Source organism: Macrotis lagotis, chromosome 4 (genome assembly GCF_037893015.1).
Source record: "Macrotis lagotis isolate mMagLag1 chromosome 4, bilby.v1.9.chrom.fasta, whole genome shotgun sequence".
Classification (NCBI taxonomy): domain Eukaryota; kingdom Metazoa; phylum Chordata; class Mammalia; order Peramelemorphia; family Peramelidae; genus Macrotis; species Macrotis lagotis.
The window spans coordinates 83,368,235-83,381,738 of record NC_133661.1 but is presented as its reverse complement, the minus strand read 5'-3'; the positions used below and the strand labels follow the sequence as shown (position 1 = coordinate 83,381,738).

The 13,504-nt window shown below is 38.6% G+C and overlaps 1 protein-coding gene across 2 annotated transcripts; it reads right to left on the bottom strand.

The window, feature by feature from the left end:
* Positions 1–2,884: 2,884 nt before the first annotated feature.
* Positions 2,885–4,511, bottom strand: FGFBP3 (fibroblast growth factor binding protein 3). Of its 2 annotated transcripts, none has more exons than XM_074231882.1 (2): positions 4,079–4,500; positions 2,885–3,813 (listed from the first exon to the last, which is right to left on the bottom strand). In XM_074231882.1, the coding sequence occupies exons 1-2, from the start codon at positions 4,251–4,253 to the stop codon at positions 2,897–2,899; spliced, it is 1,092 nt and encodes a 363-aa protein (XP_074087983.1). In that variant the 5' UTR covers positions 4,254–4,500; the 3' UTR covers positions 2,885–2,896. The 2 variants fall into 2 exon arrangements, 1 of the variants encoding a protein (XP_074087983.1); XR_012477477.1 differs by having other exon boundaries at positions 3,725–3,813; positions 4,277–4,511.
* Positions 4,512–13,504: the final 8,993 nt, after the last annotated feature.

Sequence of the window (13,504 nt, the reverse complement as noted above, 5' to 3'; positions counted from 1 at the left end):
GAGCTGATACTAATTACAATTTCCTATTAATTTTTAATAAGACAAAAATAAACTAATATTCTAAAGCAGTCATGTTTGGCCAGCATCTCTCTACACATTAGTCAATGCTTGTAACCTAAAGACGTTTTTAGAATTTTTTTGGTCTCCTTGTTTGCCTTGGTTAAACATCTTTATAAATTTATAATAATGTCAGTTAACTTCCTATAGTCCTACAGATATGTGAAATGCAGAATTTTTAAACTGAAGGGTAGGGGCGGCTAGGTAGATCAGTGGATAAAGCACTGGCCCTGGAGTCAGGAGTATCCGGGTTCAAATCCGGTATCAGACATTTAATAATTACCTAGCTGTGTGGCCTTGGGCAAGCCACTTAACCCCATTTGCCTTGCAAAAACCTAAAAAAAAAAACATAACAAAACTGAAGAGCAGTTAGAATTCATCTAGTTCAAGATTCTTATTTTACAGATGAGAATGTTGGACTAAATGTTCTTAGGATAAGTTAAGCAATTTGACAAATGTCAGGATCATAAATTTAGATCTGTTGTTTAGAGCTACGCTCAGAGGTTAGGTTACTTGCTGCAGGTCACGCAGGTATTAAGTAGCAAAGATTCAAACCGGGAATCTGACTACAAATCCTGAGCTCATAGAACTAGTTAGTGGCAGGGTTATACCTAGAAGTTAGATCCTTTGATTACCATTATATCTTTGAGGACTAAACTATGCTTTCATATAAAATAATAGCATTATACTAACTTACATGAATGCCTATAGGATTTATTAAACCCAGGGTAATTGTGTATGTATGTGTCTAAGTAAACATATTCATGAATATATCAAGAAGTATGTATACTACATACCATGTGTGTATATATATATATCATAGGTGTAGTATACATGTATTATTTCTTCATACATGAATTCTTGTAACATAGCAAAGCAATTTTTACAGATCAAGACTGTACTCCTTTCTTTAAGTACCTACAAAATACTCTGTCAATAGCAGCCACAGGGTGGGGAGCTGATGTCCAGTTGCTTAAGATCTTTGTTGGTTTCATTTCAGACATTTTGTATGCACACCTGAATGAGTTATTGTACAAATTTGTATAATGGGGAATTTATGGCTTTCAAGTAAAATCTTCTGTCCCCCCCCCTAGAATTTTATCTAGCAACTATTTGCTGGTATTTGGTGTTTTTGTTGTTATTGTTTTTGTTGTGAGTTTGTTTTTCTTTACTCTATTGCAATAGCTTTAAAACACACATACAAAATGTAGGGAAATTGCTTCACTTTTAAAATGGAATTGATGCAGTGCTGTGAATCAACACTTTTATAAATCATGCCTTTGATCCTAGTAATAAAGATTTTTCCTACAATACAGTTTTCTCAAAAGAGCCAAATGAATATGAGACACACATACAATTTTCAACCAATTCTTTAATAGGACTAAGTACAAATGAAGAGGTTTGCAAAAAAAGTCACACCTATTATAACTGCTGGGGTTTCCAGCCTTTCTACAAAGTAATCCTGAAAGTAGTATATAAATTAGAAAGATCCAGATCAGAAAGTCATCTCTTGAGTTTAAAGAAGATTCAAGACTATACTGAGAGGCAACTATAAGACTGACAATCTTTCCCTGGAAGTTCGGTGATCTTTGAATGACTTGGGAGAGAACTAATTTTCTATCAAGACAAGAATATAAAATTGTTGCTACCTACCCTAAAGGTATAGTATGTGCTTAAGGTAGTAAATACATATATTATTGATTTTTCTGTGCCTCCTTAGTTTTGACACTTGCCTCAGCCTTGGTTTGTCTCTGAGCTGCCCTCTTAGAATGCCGTGGAACTGAGTTGCATGAGCATTCAAATTTACTAAGAAAGAAAAACCACCAACTCTGTTAGCTGATAGCTAAAAAGGTATTTTGTATAATCTGCCCTGGTCCAGGCTGGAAGTTGTTTTTGATGAGGTTTAGTACAAATATGAGTTATAAAATATGGATTTAACCCCACAATCCCACCACTTTTGAATTATATAACTTCTAGCTAACCTGTCTACTCCTCTAATCTATGCATTTCTGCATAACCATAACGTGCCTGCTTCTGTGTCTCCATTCCCTCTGCCCTCAGTTCATTATCTACCTCTTACAAAGGTCACCACACTCCCTATGATTTTCTTATCCCTACTGTATCCATGTAGACCTGCAAACCTCTCACAGACTCCAAGATGTATATAGTGTGTGTGTGGGGGTTTACATGCCACACATATGCACACATATGTATTGTGCGTTTATGTGTGATTGATAAAAGGGGAGCAAGATACAATAGAAAGAAGATCAGCCTTGGAGTCAGGAAGACCTGGGCTCATGTCGTGTCTCTGCATACAAATTGGCTGTATAACCATGAACAAGTCACTTCACTTCTCACTGGTCCAGGCAACTCTATATATTTCCACTTATATCTATAGAGATCTGTCTCATGGAGATTACAGAGATGTATTTTTAGTTGTCCTTCTCTCTGTGGATATATATATATATATATATACATATATAATGTTTGTGTATATATATATATATATATATATATATATATATATATATATAGAGAGAGAGAGAGAGAGAGAGAGAGAGAGAGAGAGAGAGAGACGTAGATATATTTGGTTTTGTTCTCGAGGCCACGTTGTTAGGGTCTCAAAGCTTCACAAATTTAAATTCTCTAACAAGAAAGCCTCCATCCCCCTCTCCCTCATCCCCAATTCCCCAGCCCAGAACCTGAGCTCTTCTGTGCTTATTCCCATTTCCCCGACTCCGTCTTCTCCTGTCGTCCTAGGGACTCCCCCTTAACCGTCCCTTTCCCCCTTTTCTGTACCCCCCTTCCCCTCCCACCCCACCCCCAGCCGAATTTCGGCTCAGCCATTCCAGAAGTTGACGAAGAAGTTGCACAGCGAGTGCCATTTTTCTGCGCAGTAGGTTTCCGTCAACTCTTCGTTGAACTCCAGCGGGCCCCCCGGGGCCGGGCCCGCCTCCATGGGCCTCTCCTGGTCCGATGGCGGGGTCTCCTTGCGCTTGCCCCCGTGGCCCTTCCTCCCCGAACCCTTCTCCTTGGCCGGGGCCCCCGACGGCGGCGGGGCTCGGGGAGGGCCGAGCGCTTCCTCAGCTCCCGGGGCGGGCTCCCGGGCCCGACCCTGGCCCCTGGCGCGGCCCCTGCCCTTGCCCTTGCCCTCGGCCAGGAGCAGGGTGGCGGCCGGGCCGGGCCCGGCGCCGGCGGCGTCGAGCGGCCGGGGGCTCAGCTGGAGCTCGGCCCCGAGTCCCTTCTTGCCGCCGCAGAGCCGCGCTTTGAGCGGAGCCGGGTCGTGGCAGGGCCGCCTCTTCTTCCTCAGCTTGCCCACCACCTGCTTCCAGTACTGCGGGCCGCGGGCGTTGTAGGCGGCGCAGCGCTGGGGCTCGCCGCGGTAGGCGCACTGGTAGCGCGAGCCGTCGGGGCCCTGGCAGCTCACCGCCAGCTCGCTGCCCGCGCCGGCTCCCTCGGCGGCTCCGGGGGCCGGCAGCAGGATCTGCCAGCTGCACGCATGCTGCTCGGGGCTGGAGAAGCGACCCGAAGAGCCCCCGGCGGCGCCCGACACCGACTCGGCCGCCCCCCGCGGGCTGTCCCGGTTCTTCCTGGCTGTCGATGCCCCGAGGAGGCAGCAGCCCAGGAGCAGCAGCGGGAACGATGGCCCGGGAAACCTCATGGCCCGCGATCTCTGCCGCGGTGGGATGCTCCGCTCCTTCGGTGACCCAGACGGCTTCAACAGAGGAGGGGACCCGCCAAGAGCATCCCCGGGACCTGCCGCCAGAGACAGACACAGCCAGCGGCTTCACCAGGAGGACCCCAAGCTCCACAGAGCCCTCCCTTCTCCCCCCCCTCCCCGCCCCCCAGTTTACTCAGGTTCACTGGGGACCCAGGTCCGGGTAGCCCGGGAACTCCGCCCCCACTAGTGTACCTGTGACACCCAAGGGGACTTCGGGGTCTAAAGTCCAACCGAACCCCCCTCCACAATCAGGAGCACCCTTCCCCAAGGGCTGCCCCTCCGCTTCTCCACTGATCTTACTCGCAAGAAAATTGCCGCATATACTTCGAAATCCTTTGTGCGGTGAAACTCCTGCCGGGAGTCGGCGAAAGGGAGGAAAAAGTACAGTACCTGGCCAAGGAAAGCCAGCATCCGGCTCGTCCCTTCCCGGGCCCCATAAAGCAAGCCTTCGATTAGAAATCCTCACAAATTCCATGCTTTCGAGTACTTTGAACTTACCGAGTTCTGCCTTGAGGTGAGGAGCCTATTAGGGTAGTGTGAATGTCCGCCTAGGGGATTAGTCTGTATTAAAAGGGCTCCCTGTGAATGAAGCAGTTATCAATGGCACAGGAGGGGCCTCCGTAGATTATGCCCCTCCCAGACTCTACACACACACACACACACACACACACACACACACACACACACACACACACACACAAACACACACACACGAGAGAGAGAGAGAGAGAGAAGAGAGAGAGAAGAGAGAGAGAGAGAGAGAGAGAGAGAGAGAGAGAGATCTTTTTTTGTAGTAAGAACTAATGGACTATGAAAATAAGCTCTGAATTTTGCCTCCTTGTTCAAAGACTTCTGGGTAAATTATCTAATATTTTAAGACTTTGTTTTTTTCCTAATAGGTGTTTCCTAACTCTTGGTTTGTTAAAAGCGTTTTACATAACTCTACTAGGAATCACTATAGGAAACCAATAAAGGGATTCGATTAAAGCAAATTTTAAAAAGATTTAATGAAGATTCCATCACTTCTTGAGTACTTAAGACAAGATGATCTGGCAACCAGTTGATACTAAGTATTTACTTAGTATGCACTAAGTAATTACAACTATCACAGTTGTAATTAGCTATTTCTTTAAAAATTAATTTTGGATCTTTAAGGTATAATGATATTTATCTCACCCAAAATACCAGGAATAATCATCATTCTAAACTCTTTTTGTACAATGTTTTCTATTCCACGATCACCTTCTCTGAGCTTTCTCTGAATATTTCTAATTGTGCTACTGCCATTGAATTTTAGAGGAATTCTCTGGAAATCCAGTTTCTTTTTTGAGGAAGATCAGGCAACCTCCCCCTCTTTTATATGTAAAAGTAGGTTACCAACTGCCAATCCCATTTAATTACAGGAGGTCCTAAAAACCAAGACTCAATCAACCAAAGTATAAACTAGACATGAACAAATTCATAATCCTTTTGACAAGATTAAAATGCTATGAGCCTGGAATCAGAAAGCCTTGAGTTCAAACCCCTGCTGCAGACAGACCCTTATAACTGTATGAATTTGAGCATGTCACAACTTTTCAACCTCAGTTTCCTCATCTGGAAAATTAAGTTAATAATAGAACTTACCCCCCCCACCACAGTTGTGAGAATCAAATACTATGTAGACTGTTTTGAAAATTAAATTATTATATAAATGCCAGTTAATATTATTGCTCATTGGATGAACTCTACAGAAAATATCTTATAAATGATTGGTAGAAAACATCTTATAAATGATTGGTGAAGAGTAAAGATTACTTCTTAAGTGTATAACAAAAGCAGTGAGGCATATATCAAAGTAACCATAGGCAAATAACCTCCAGGGTCAGACCCCTCAGAGAGAAATGTTCTAATACTCTTGAGAAGGTGGGGAGAGTTTCTCTCTCCTACCACCCATTCCATCTTCATTGACCACATTATTGGAGAGACTAGCATGGAGAAAACAATATAATAAAAATGAGTCATACTGAGGACAAACATGGACACAGCTATAAGTAGAGAGAAATGCTAGTTATGGGCTCTTACAGAGTAGCCTGAGAACAAGCTGAGCCCAGCTTACTATGATTGAACATGTAATCAATGGGATAGGAAGGGCCTTTGTAAATTATCTCCCATTACACCTTCGTGAAAACTATATAAAGGGGGAAAATGCCTTTTATTAGGATGTTTGGGATTCTCTTTGCCATATGTGATCCCTACATACTTTCCTAAGTGATGGAGATATAAAGAAAGGCAAAATTAGCCCCTGCCCTCCAGGAACTCACATTTTAATAGAGGAAAAAGCATGCAAGCAATTATGTACATATATGTACACATAAATATATACATATCTCTGTGTGTGTTCATATATATTTATGTATATAAAATTAGAGATAATCTTAAGGGGAAGGCACTAGCATTAAGAGGAACAGAAAAAGATGGAATTTTAGCTGAGACAGAGGGTAAACCATGAGGTAGAGTTAAGGATGAGAGCATTCCAAGCATAAGAAATAGCCAGTAAAAATTCAGGGTTCACAAATGTAATCTTCTCTGAGGAACAACAAGGAGACAAAGGTCACTGGATTACAGAGTAAGTGTGCTTTTGTGTGTGTGTGTTTGTGTGTGTGTGTGTGTGTGTGTGTGTGTGTGACTAGAGAGGTAGGAAGGGGTCAGTTTATGGGGGACTTTTGAAGTAAAAAAAAAAAGGGATTTTATATTTGATCCTGGAGGTAATAAGGAGCTCTTGGAGTTTATTGAAGTGGAAGAATGGGGTTAATGATGACACTGAAATTCTATTTATACTATAGCCCAGGAGGTTGATCTCAGTCAATAACCTGTATATTTAACCTCCATCTTTAGCCAATAATCCAGTTAATCCTTTTAAGCTGAATATTTGTTCATATCTCATTTTAGCTTTTTCTGACTGATCTTAGATTTTCTATGATTAATTAGCAAAGGATGGAACCTTGCATTTAAATATAGATGAGACAAGTGTTATAAACCTCATTATGAGGCAGTTGAGTTAAGGATTGTAACCAAGGTCAACTAAGTCTGTCAGTGGCAGAGGTGGACCTAGAATTCAGGGCTAAAACTCCAATTACCTATCTACTACCATATACTACAAAAAGTCTAATATGTTTTCAAATGTGATTCAAATTTAGATATATTGGATTATTTTTGAATGTTACATTATTTTATTTTATTTTTTCCAATTGCATACAAAGATAGTTTTAAACATTCATCTTTTTTGTAAGCTTTTGAGTTCCACAAGTTTTCTACCACCATCCCTTCTTCCCCCTTCCCCATAATAGCAAATAATTTGATTTAGATGATACATGTAAAATCATATTTAACATATTTCCTTATTAATCATATTGTGAAAGAAGAATCAGAACTAAAAAGGAAAAAACCATGAAAAAGAAAAAAAAAGTTTTAAAATGTGAAAATAGGATGGTCTGGATTCAGACTCCATAGGCTTTTCTCTGGATGTGGATGACATTTTCCATCACAAATCTTTCAGAACTGTTCTAGATCACTGAACTGCTGAGAAGAGCTCATCATAGTTGATCATCACACAATGTTGCTGTTACTATGTATAATGTTGTCCTGGTTCTAGTCACTAAACTCAGTATCAGTTCCTGCAAGTCTTTACAGGATTTTCTGAAGTCCATTTGCTCATGATTTCTTACAGAACAATAATACTCCAACACATTCATATACCACAAATTGTTCAGCCATCCTCAATTGATGGGCATCCCTCAAATGAAATGCTAATCGCTTAATTGATATCAATGTATTTGCCTTCTCTAGGAGGGGAAGCAGCAGAAGGAAGGAAGAAAATTTGGAAGACAAAAATTTTTTTGAATGAATATTGATTTTTACATATTATATTTACATACAACTGAGAAATATTTAATGAAATACCATAAATAAAAATACTTTTAAAAAAGAGAAATGCCAGCCTCTCTGTTATACTGCTTTTGAGAGCATTTCACTCACAATTCCTTGTTCTATTTTGTATTGTAATTATCTGTCCCTGACTAATTATAAACTATTTTTATGACATCCTCTCTATGCCTAGCCCCAGTGCTTTGAATATAACAGTCATTTAATATTTATTGAATAAATGAATCTCAAAGGTCCCTTCCAATGCTAAGATTCCATGATCCTATGAATTTGTGCTAATGCTAACTCAGGGACAGTTGCCTTACGCTATAAAGATTCAGTCCTTTTGTCACATCCTATTCTTCATGACCGCATCAACCATAGCTCACCAGACCTTTCTATCTTCCACTATCTCCTGAAGTCTGTTTAAACTGATGTCTGAATCTTTGGTCATATAATGAGAACACAAGATTCATTAGAAAAACCCCTGATGTGGGGAAAGATTGAAAGCAAAAGGAGAAGCTTTAGCTTCGACCTACCAGTGAATAGAATGGTCTTAAATTATTATTATTTTTTTTTTGCAAGGCAATGGGGTTAAGTGGCTTGCCCAATGCCACACAGCTAGGTCATTATTAAGTGTCTGAGGCTGAATTTGAACTCAGGTCCTCCTGACTCCAGGGCCGGTTTATCCTTTGCACCACCTAGCCACCCCAGATTTAAATATTTTAAAGTATGAATTGATTTGTTCTACTTGCTGCCCCAGGGACTCTCAAAAATTTTCCCCAGCCTCATAATTAAACTGTGAATTCTTCGGGGCTAAACACTCTTTAGAGTCCAACCCAGTCATCCTTTGCTATTGGAAAAACCATAGCCTTAGCTATACTGACCTCAGAGAAGTGAAGTCTCTGCTTTTTAGTATGCTCTCTAAATCTGTCATAGCTTTCCTTCTAGGGAGCAAGCATCTTCTTACCAATTAACTATAGTTTAAAAAATAAAAATAAAGAAATATTTTCTCAGATCAAGAGTGACACCTACTGGGAGACTTTAATATTACAGAGACTAGGTTAAATAGATTTGAGAGTAACAGGTGATGATGAAGGTGTGATCATGTAGAAATAGGGAGGATTTAGAGTGAAAAGGAGATTACAGCAAGTTATCACTAGGATAATACATCATGATCAGATAGGATTTATACCAGGAAACTATCAGCATAATTGACCACATCAATAACAAAGCTAGCAGAAATCGTGTGATTATTTCAATATATGCTGAAAAAGCTTTTGATAAAAGATACCTGTTTTTGTTAAAAAACAATAGAACAGAAATAAATGGAGTTTTTTTATTAAAATGATAAAGTATCTATCTAAAACTGTCAACAAGCATTATATGTAAGGGGGCATAAACTAGAAGCATTCCCCAAAAGATCAAGGGTGAAACAAGGGTGCCTATTATCACCACTTTTATTCAATATTGTATTAGAAATGTTAGTTTTAGCAATGAGAGAAGAAAAAGAAGTTGAAGGGATTAGAATAGATAATGAAATGAAACTCACTCTTTACAGGTAATATGATGATATACTTAGAGAATCCTAGAAAATAACTTAAAAACTACTTGAAACAATTAACAATTTTAGCGAAGTTGCAGGATATAAAATAAACCCACACAACTCATTAGCATTTCTATATATTTACCAACAAAGTCCAGCAGTAAAAGATAGAAAAAGAAATTCCATTTAAAGTAAAGACAGGGGCGACTAGGTGGCGTAGTGGATAAAGCACCAGCCCTGGAGTCAGGAGTACCTGGGTTCAAATCCAGTCTTAGACACTTAATAATGACCTAGCTGTGTGGCCTTGGGCAAGCCACTTAACCCCGTTTGCCTTGCAAAAACCTAAAAAATAAAAAATAAAATAAAATAAAGTAAATAAAGACAACATAAAATACTCGGGAGTCTACCTGCTGAGACAAACTCAGAAACTATTTGAAAACAATTATAAAACACTTTTCAAATCAGATCTAAACAACTGGACAAATGTAAATTGTTCATGGGTGGGCTGTGCTAATACAATAAAAACGACAGTTCTACCTGCTTATTCAGTGCCATATCAATTAAACTAATTAAAAATTACTTTATTGAACTAGGAAAAATAGTAACTAAATTCAACTGGAGGGGGGGAAAGTCAAGAATATCAAGGGAAGGGGAGGCTAGGTGGCGTAGTGGATAAAGCACCGGCCTTGGAGTCAGGAGTACCGGGGTTCAAATCCGGTCTCAGACACTTAATAATGACCTAGCTTTGTGGCCTTGGGCAAGCCACTTAACCCCATTTGCCTTGCAAAAAAACCTAAAAAAAATAACATCAAGGGAATTAGTGAAAAATGCAAAGGAAGGTAGTCTAGTCATATCAGATCAAAAATTATTATAAAGCATTGTCATCACAACTGTTTGGTACTGGCTAAGAAATAAAGTGGTGGATCAGTGGAATAGATTACATACAGTAGAAACAGTAGTAAATGACCATAGTAATCTACTGTTTGATAAACCCAAAGATACTTGCTACTTTCTGGAATAAGAACTCACCCTTTGCTAAAAATTACTGGTAAAACTGGAAGATAATATGGCAGAAAATAGGCACAGGTCCGACATCTCACACCCTATACTAAAATAAGGTGGAAATGGGTACAAGATTTAGACATAAAAAGTGATATCATAAGCCAATTAGGAGAACCAATAGTTAATCTGACAGATCTATGGAAAGGGGAGCAGCTTATGATCAAAGAAGAACTAGAGAACATTATAAAATACAAATAAATAATTTTGATTACATTAAATTAAAAATGTTTTGCACAAATAAAACCAATACAACCAAGATTAAAAGGAATGTAAGGGGCAGCTAGGTGGTGCAGTGGATAGAGAACTGGCCCTGGAATCAGGAGGATCTGAGTTCAAACATGGCCTCAGACAGTTAATAATTACCTAGCTGTGTGACCTTGGGCAAGTCACTTAACCCCATTGTCTTAAATAAATAAAAGACTGTAAAAGAAAAAAAGGAATGTAATGTTAGAAAGCAATTTTTACAGCCAAGACTCATTTCTAAAATAAAAAGAGAACTGAGTCAAACTTATAAGAATATCTTTCCTCAATTGATAAATGGTCAAAGGATATGAACAGGCAGTTCTCAGATGAAGAAATTAAAATTATAGTCATATGAATGTTCTAAATTATTATTATTATTGCTATTATTATTGTTGTTGTTGTTGATTAGAGAAATGCACCTCACAGCTATCATATTGGCTAATATGACGAAAAATAAACATAATTGATGTTGGGAAGGATGTGGGAAAACTGGTGGAATTGTGAACTGATCCAAGTTTTCTGGAGAATAATTTGGAACTTTACCTAAAGGGCCATAAAACTGAACACCCTTTGATCCAGAAATACCACTTCTATATCTGTATTCCAAAGAGATCACAAAAAAAGGATAAAAATTCACATATACAAAAATATTTATAGCAGCTCTTTTTATTGTGGCAAAGAACTGGAAATGAGGGGATGCCCATCAACTGGGAAATGGCTGAACAAATTATGATATATGAATGTATTGGAGTACTATTGTTCTGTAAGAAATAATGACTTCATGACTTCAGAAAAGCCTGGAAAGACTTGCATGAACTGATGCTGAATGAAGTAAATAAAACCATCAGAACATTGTACACATTAATAGTAACATCAACTATGATGGACTTGCTTATCTCAGCAGTACAACAATCAAAGACAATTCTAGAGAACCTGTCATGGAAAATACAATTTATATTCAGAAAAGAAACTATGAAGTCTGAATGTATTAGGGTGATTTCTCCCTTTTTGATTTGATTCTTATTTCAAAACATGATTAATATGTATATAAGTTTAACAGTTATACATGTATAACCTATGTTAGTTTGCTTTCTGTTGGGGAAGGAGAGGATGAAAAGAAGAAGGGAGAAAAATGTGAAATTCAAAACTTTACAAAAAATGATTGTTGAAAACTATTTTTTCAAGTAAGTAATTGGAAAAATAAATGAATAAAATATCAAAGCCAAAGAAAAAAGAAGGAAAGAAAAGGACATTGGAGATTATCTAGTCCAGTGATTCTCAAAACTTTTAGTCTCAGTATTTTTTTATATTCTTAAAAACTATTGAGGATTCCCCCAAATACCTTTTGTTTATATAGTTTATATCTATTTTTTATTTATTCATTACAAATTAAAATGTATAAGCACTATTATGAAATTAATTTTGTCCTCTTTGTCCGCCCTGAAAGTATCTCAGTGTCCAAACCTCAAATCAAACTTTGAAAATTGCTGATCTGTTCAATCTCCTTATTTTCTCTATTAAAATGCCTATTTATTGTTTGAAATTTTATTACTGCATACAGAGATGATGTCAATGTCAAGTCAACAAACATTATTAAGCTCTTACTAGGTGATAATCACTATTCGGTGCTGAGAATACAAATACAGAAAATAAGAAAGATAGTACTTGTACTACTTGCTTTCAAGGAGCTTACTTTCTAATGGAAGTGAATAGTATATAAAGGAAATGTTAAAAGGAAGTTTGAAGGAGGAAAGGCAGGAAAGGTGGAAAGGAGCTGACATTTCACACTAATTTCCTTTCCATATTCCATAGGCCAGCCAAACTAAATCTCTCATTTCCCCAAATTCAACCTGAATATTCCCACCTATTTGTATGGGAGTCCCCCACTCCCATGTCTAGCATACACTCCTTCATATTTCTGCCTTTTGAAATCTTTTTTTCCAAATCTGGTCACCATAATTTTCAATAATCCTCTCAAATTTTTTCCTAAAATGTTCTCCTTCTACTTTGAATCTTCTGTACCCTATTATATGCTACTTCATAATTCATTTATGTATACATTTTATCCCATTATTGTCATTTTCATCTTTCTATTCTTAATATTTTAATATCTAATATAGTGCTTAGAACACGGTAGGTGTTTAATAGTTATCTGGAATGTTGAGTATCAAATGCTTATCTCTTGTCCTATTGGAGGCCGCTACATAGTTCAGTGGATAGAGTGCTGGACCTAGAGACAAGAAGACATTTTTCTGGGTTTAAATCTGGTGTTAAAGATTTACTAGCAGTGTAACCCTGGACAAGTGACTTAACCTTCTGTGCCTCAGTTTTCTCCTGTTAAATGAGCTAGAGGGGCACCTAGGTGGCACAGTAGAGCATTGGCCCTGGAATCAGGAGGACCTGAGTTCATATCTGGTTTCAGACACTTTATACTTACTTAGTTGTGTGACCTTGGGCAAGGCACTTAACCCTATTGCCTTGCTAAAAAAAAAAATGAGCTAGAGAATGTCAAACCACTCCAGTATCTTTTCCAAGAAAATCCCAAATTGGGTCATGAAAAGTCAGATACAAGTACATAATAACAAAAGTCCTTCTGTGGAAGGCTTTTACATTATGAAGGATAAGACACTGTACATAGCAGTTGAATATCTTGAAGATGTCTTATTTCTGGATTTTACAGCTTCCCATAACATAAGAAGCACTTGAAAGTGACCCCCCCCTCCTGTGCTCTTACCAATTCCCTTCAAATTACAGTTTATAAATGGTAAAGAAAGGTTTCATAGACAATTTAATAAAATAGAGAAATGACAATAGTACTCATTGCAAATAGATCTGTCTGTTCACAGACCAATCTATCACTTCAGTCACACAGACTAGGAGAGTCTTACACTAGATAGGATTTTCAATAGGCATTGTCTTTTGGGGCAGCTAGGTGACCCAGTAGATACAGCACTGGCATGAGGAGGATGGGA

What these genes read in the sequence shown, in the direction of transcription:
- FGFBP3 (XM_074231882.1), bottom strand. Translation starts at nt 4,253, where the DNA reads ATGGAATTTGTGAGGATTTCTAATCGAAGGCTTGCTTTATGGGGCCCG. An exon ending in ATGCGGCAATTTTCTTGCGA is followed by an intron (nt 3,814 to 4,078) that starts GTAAGATCAGTG and finishes CTCTGGCGGCAG; the next exon opens with GTCCCGGGGATGCTCTTGGC.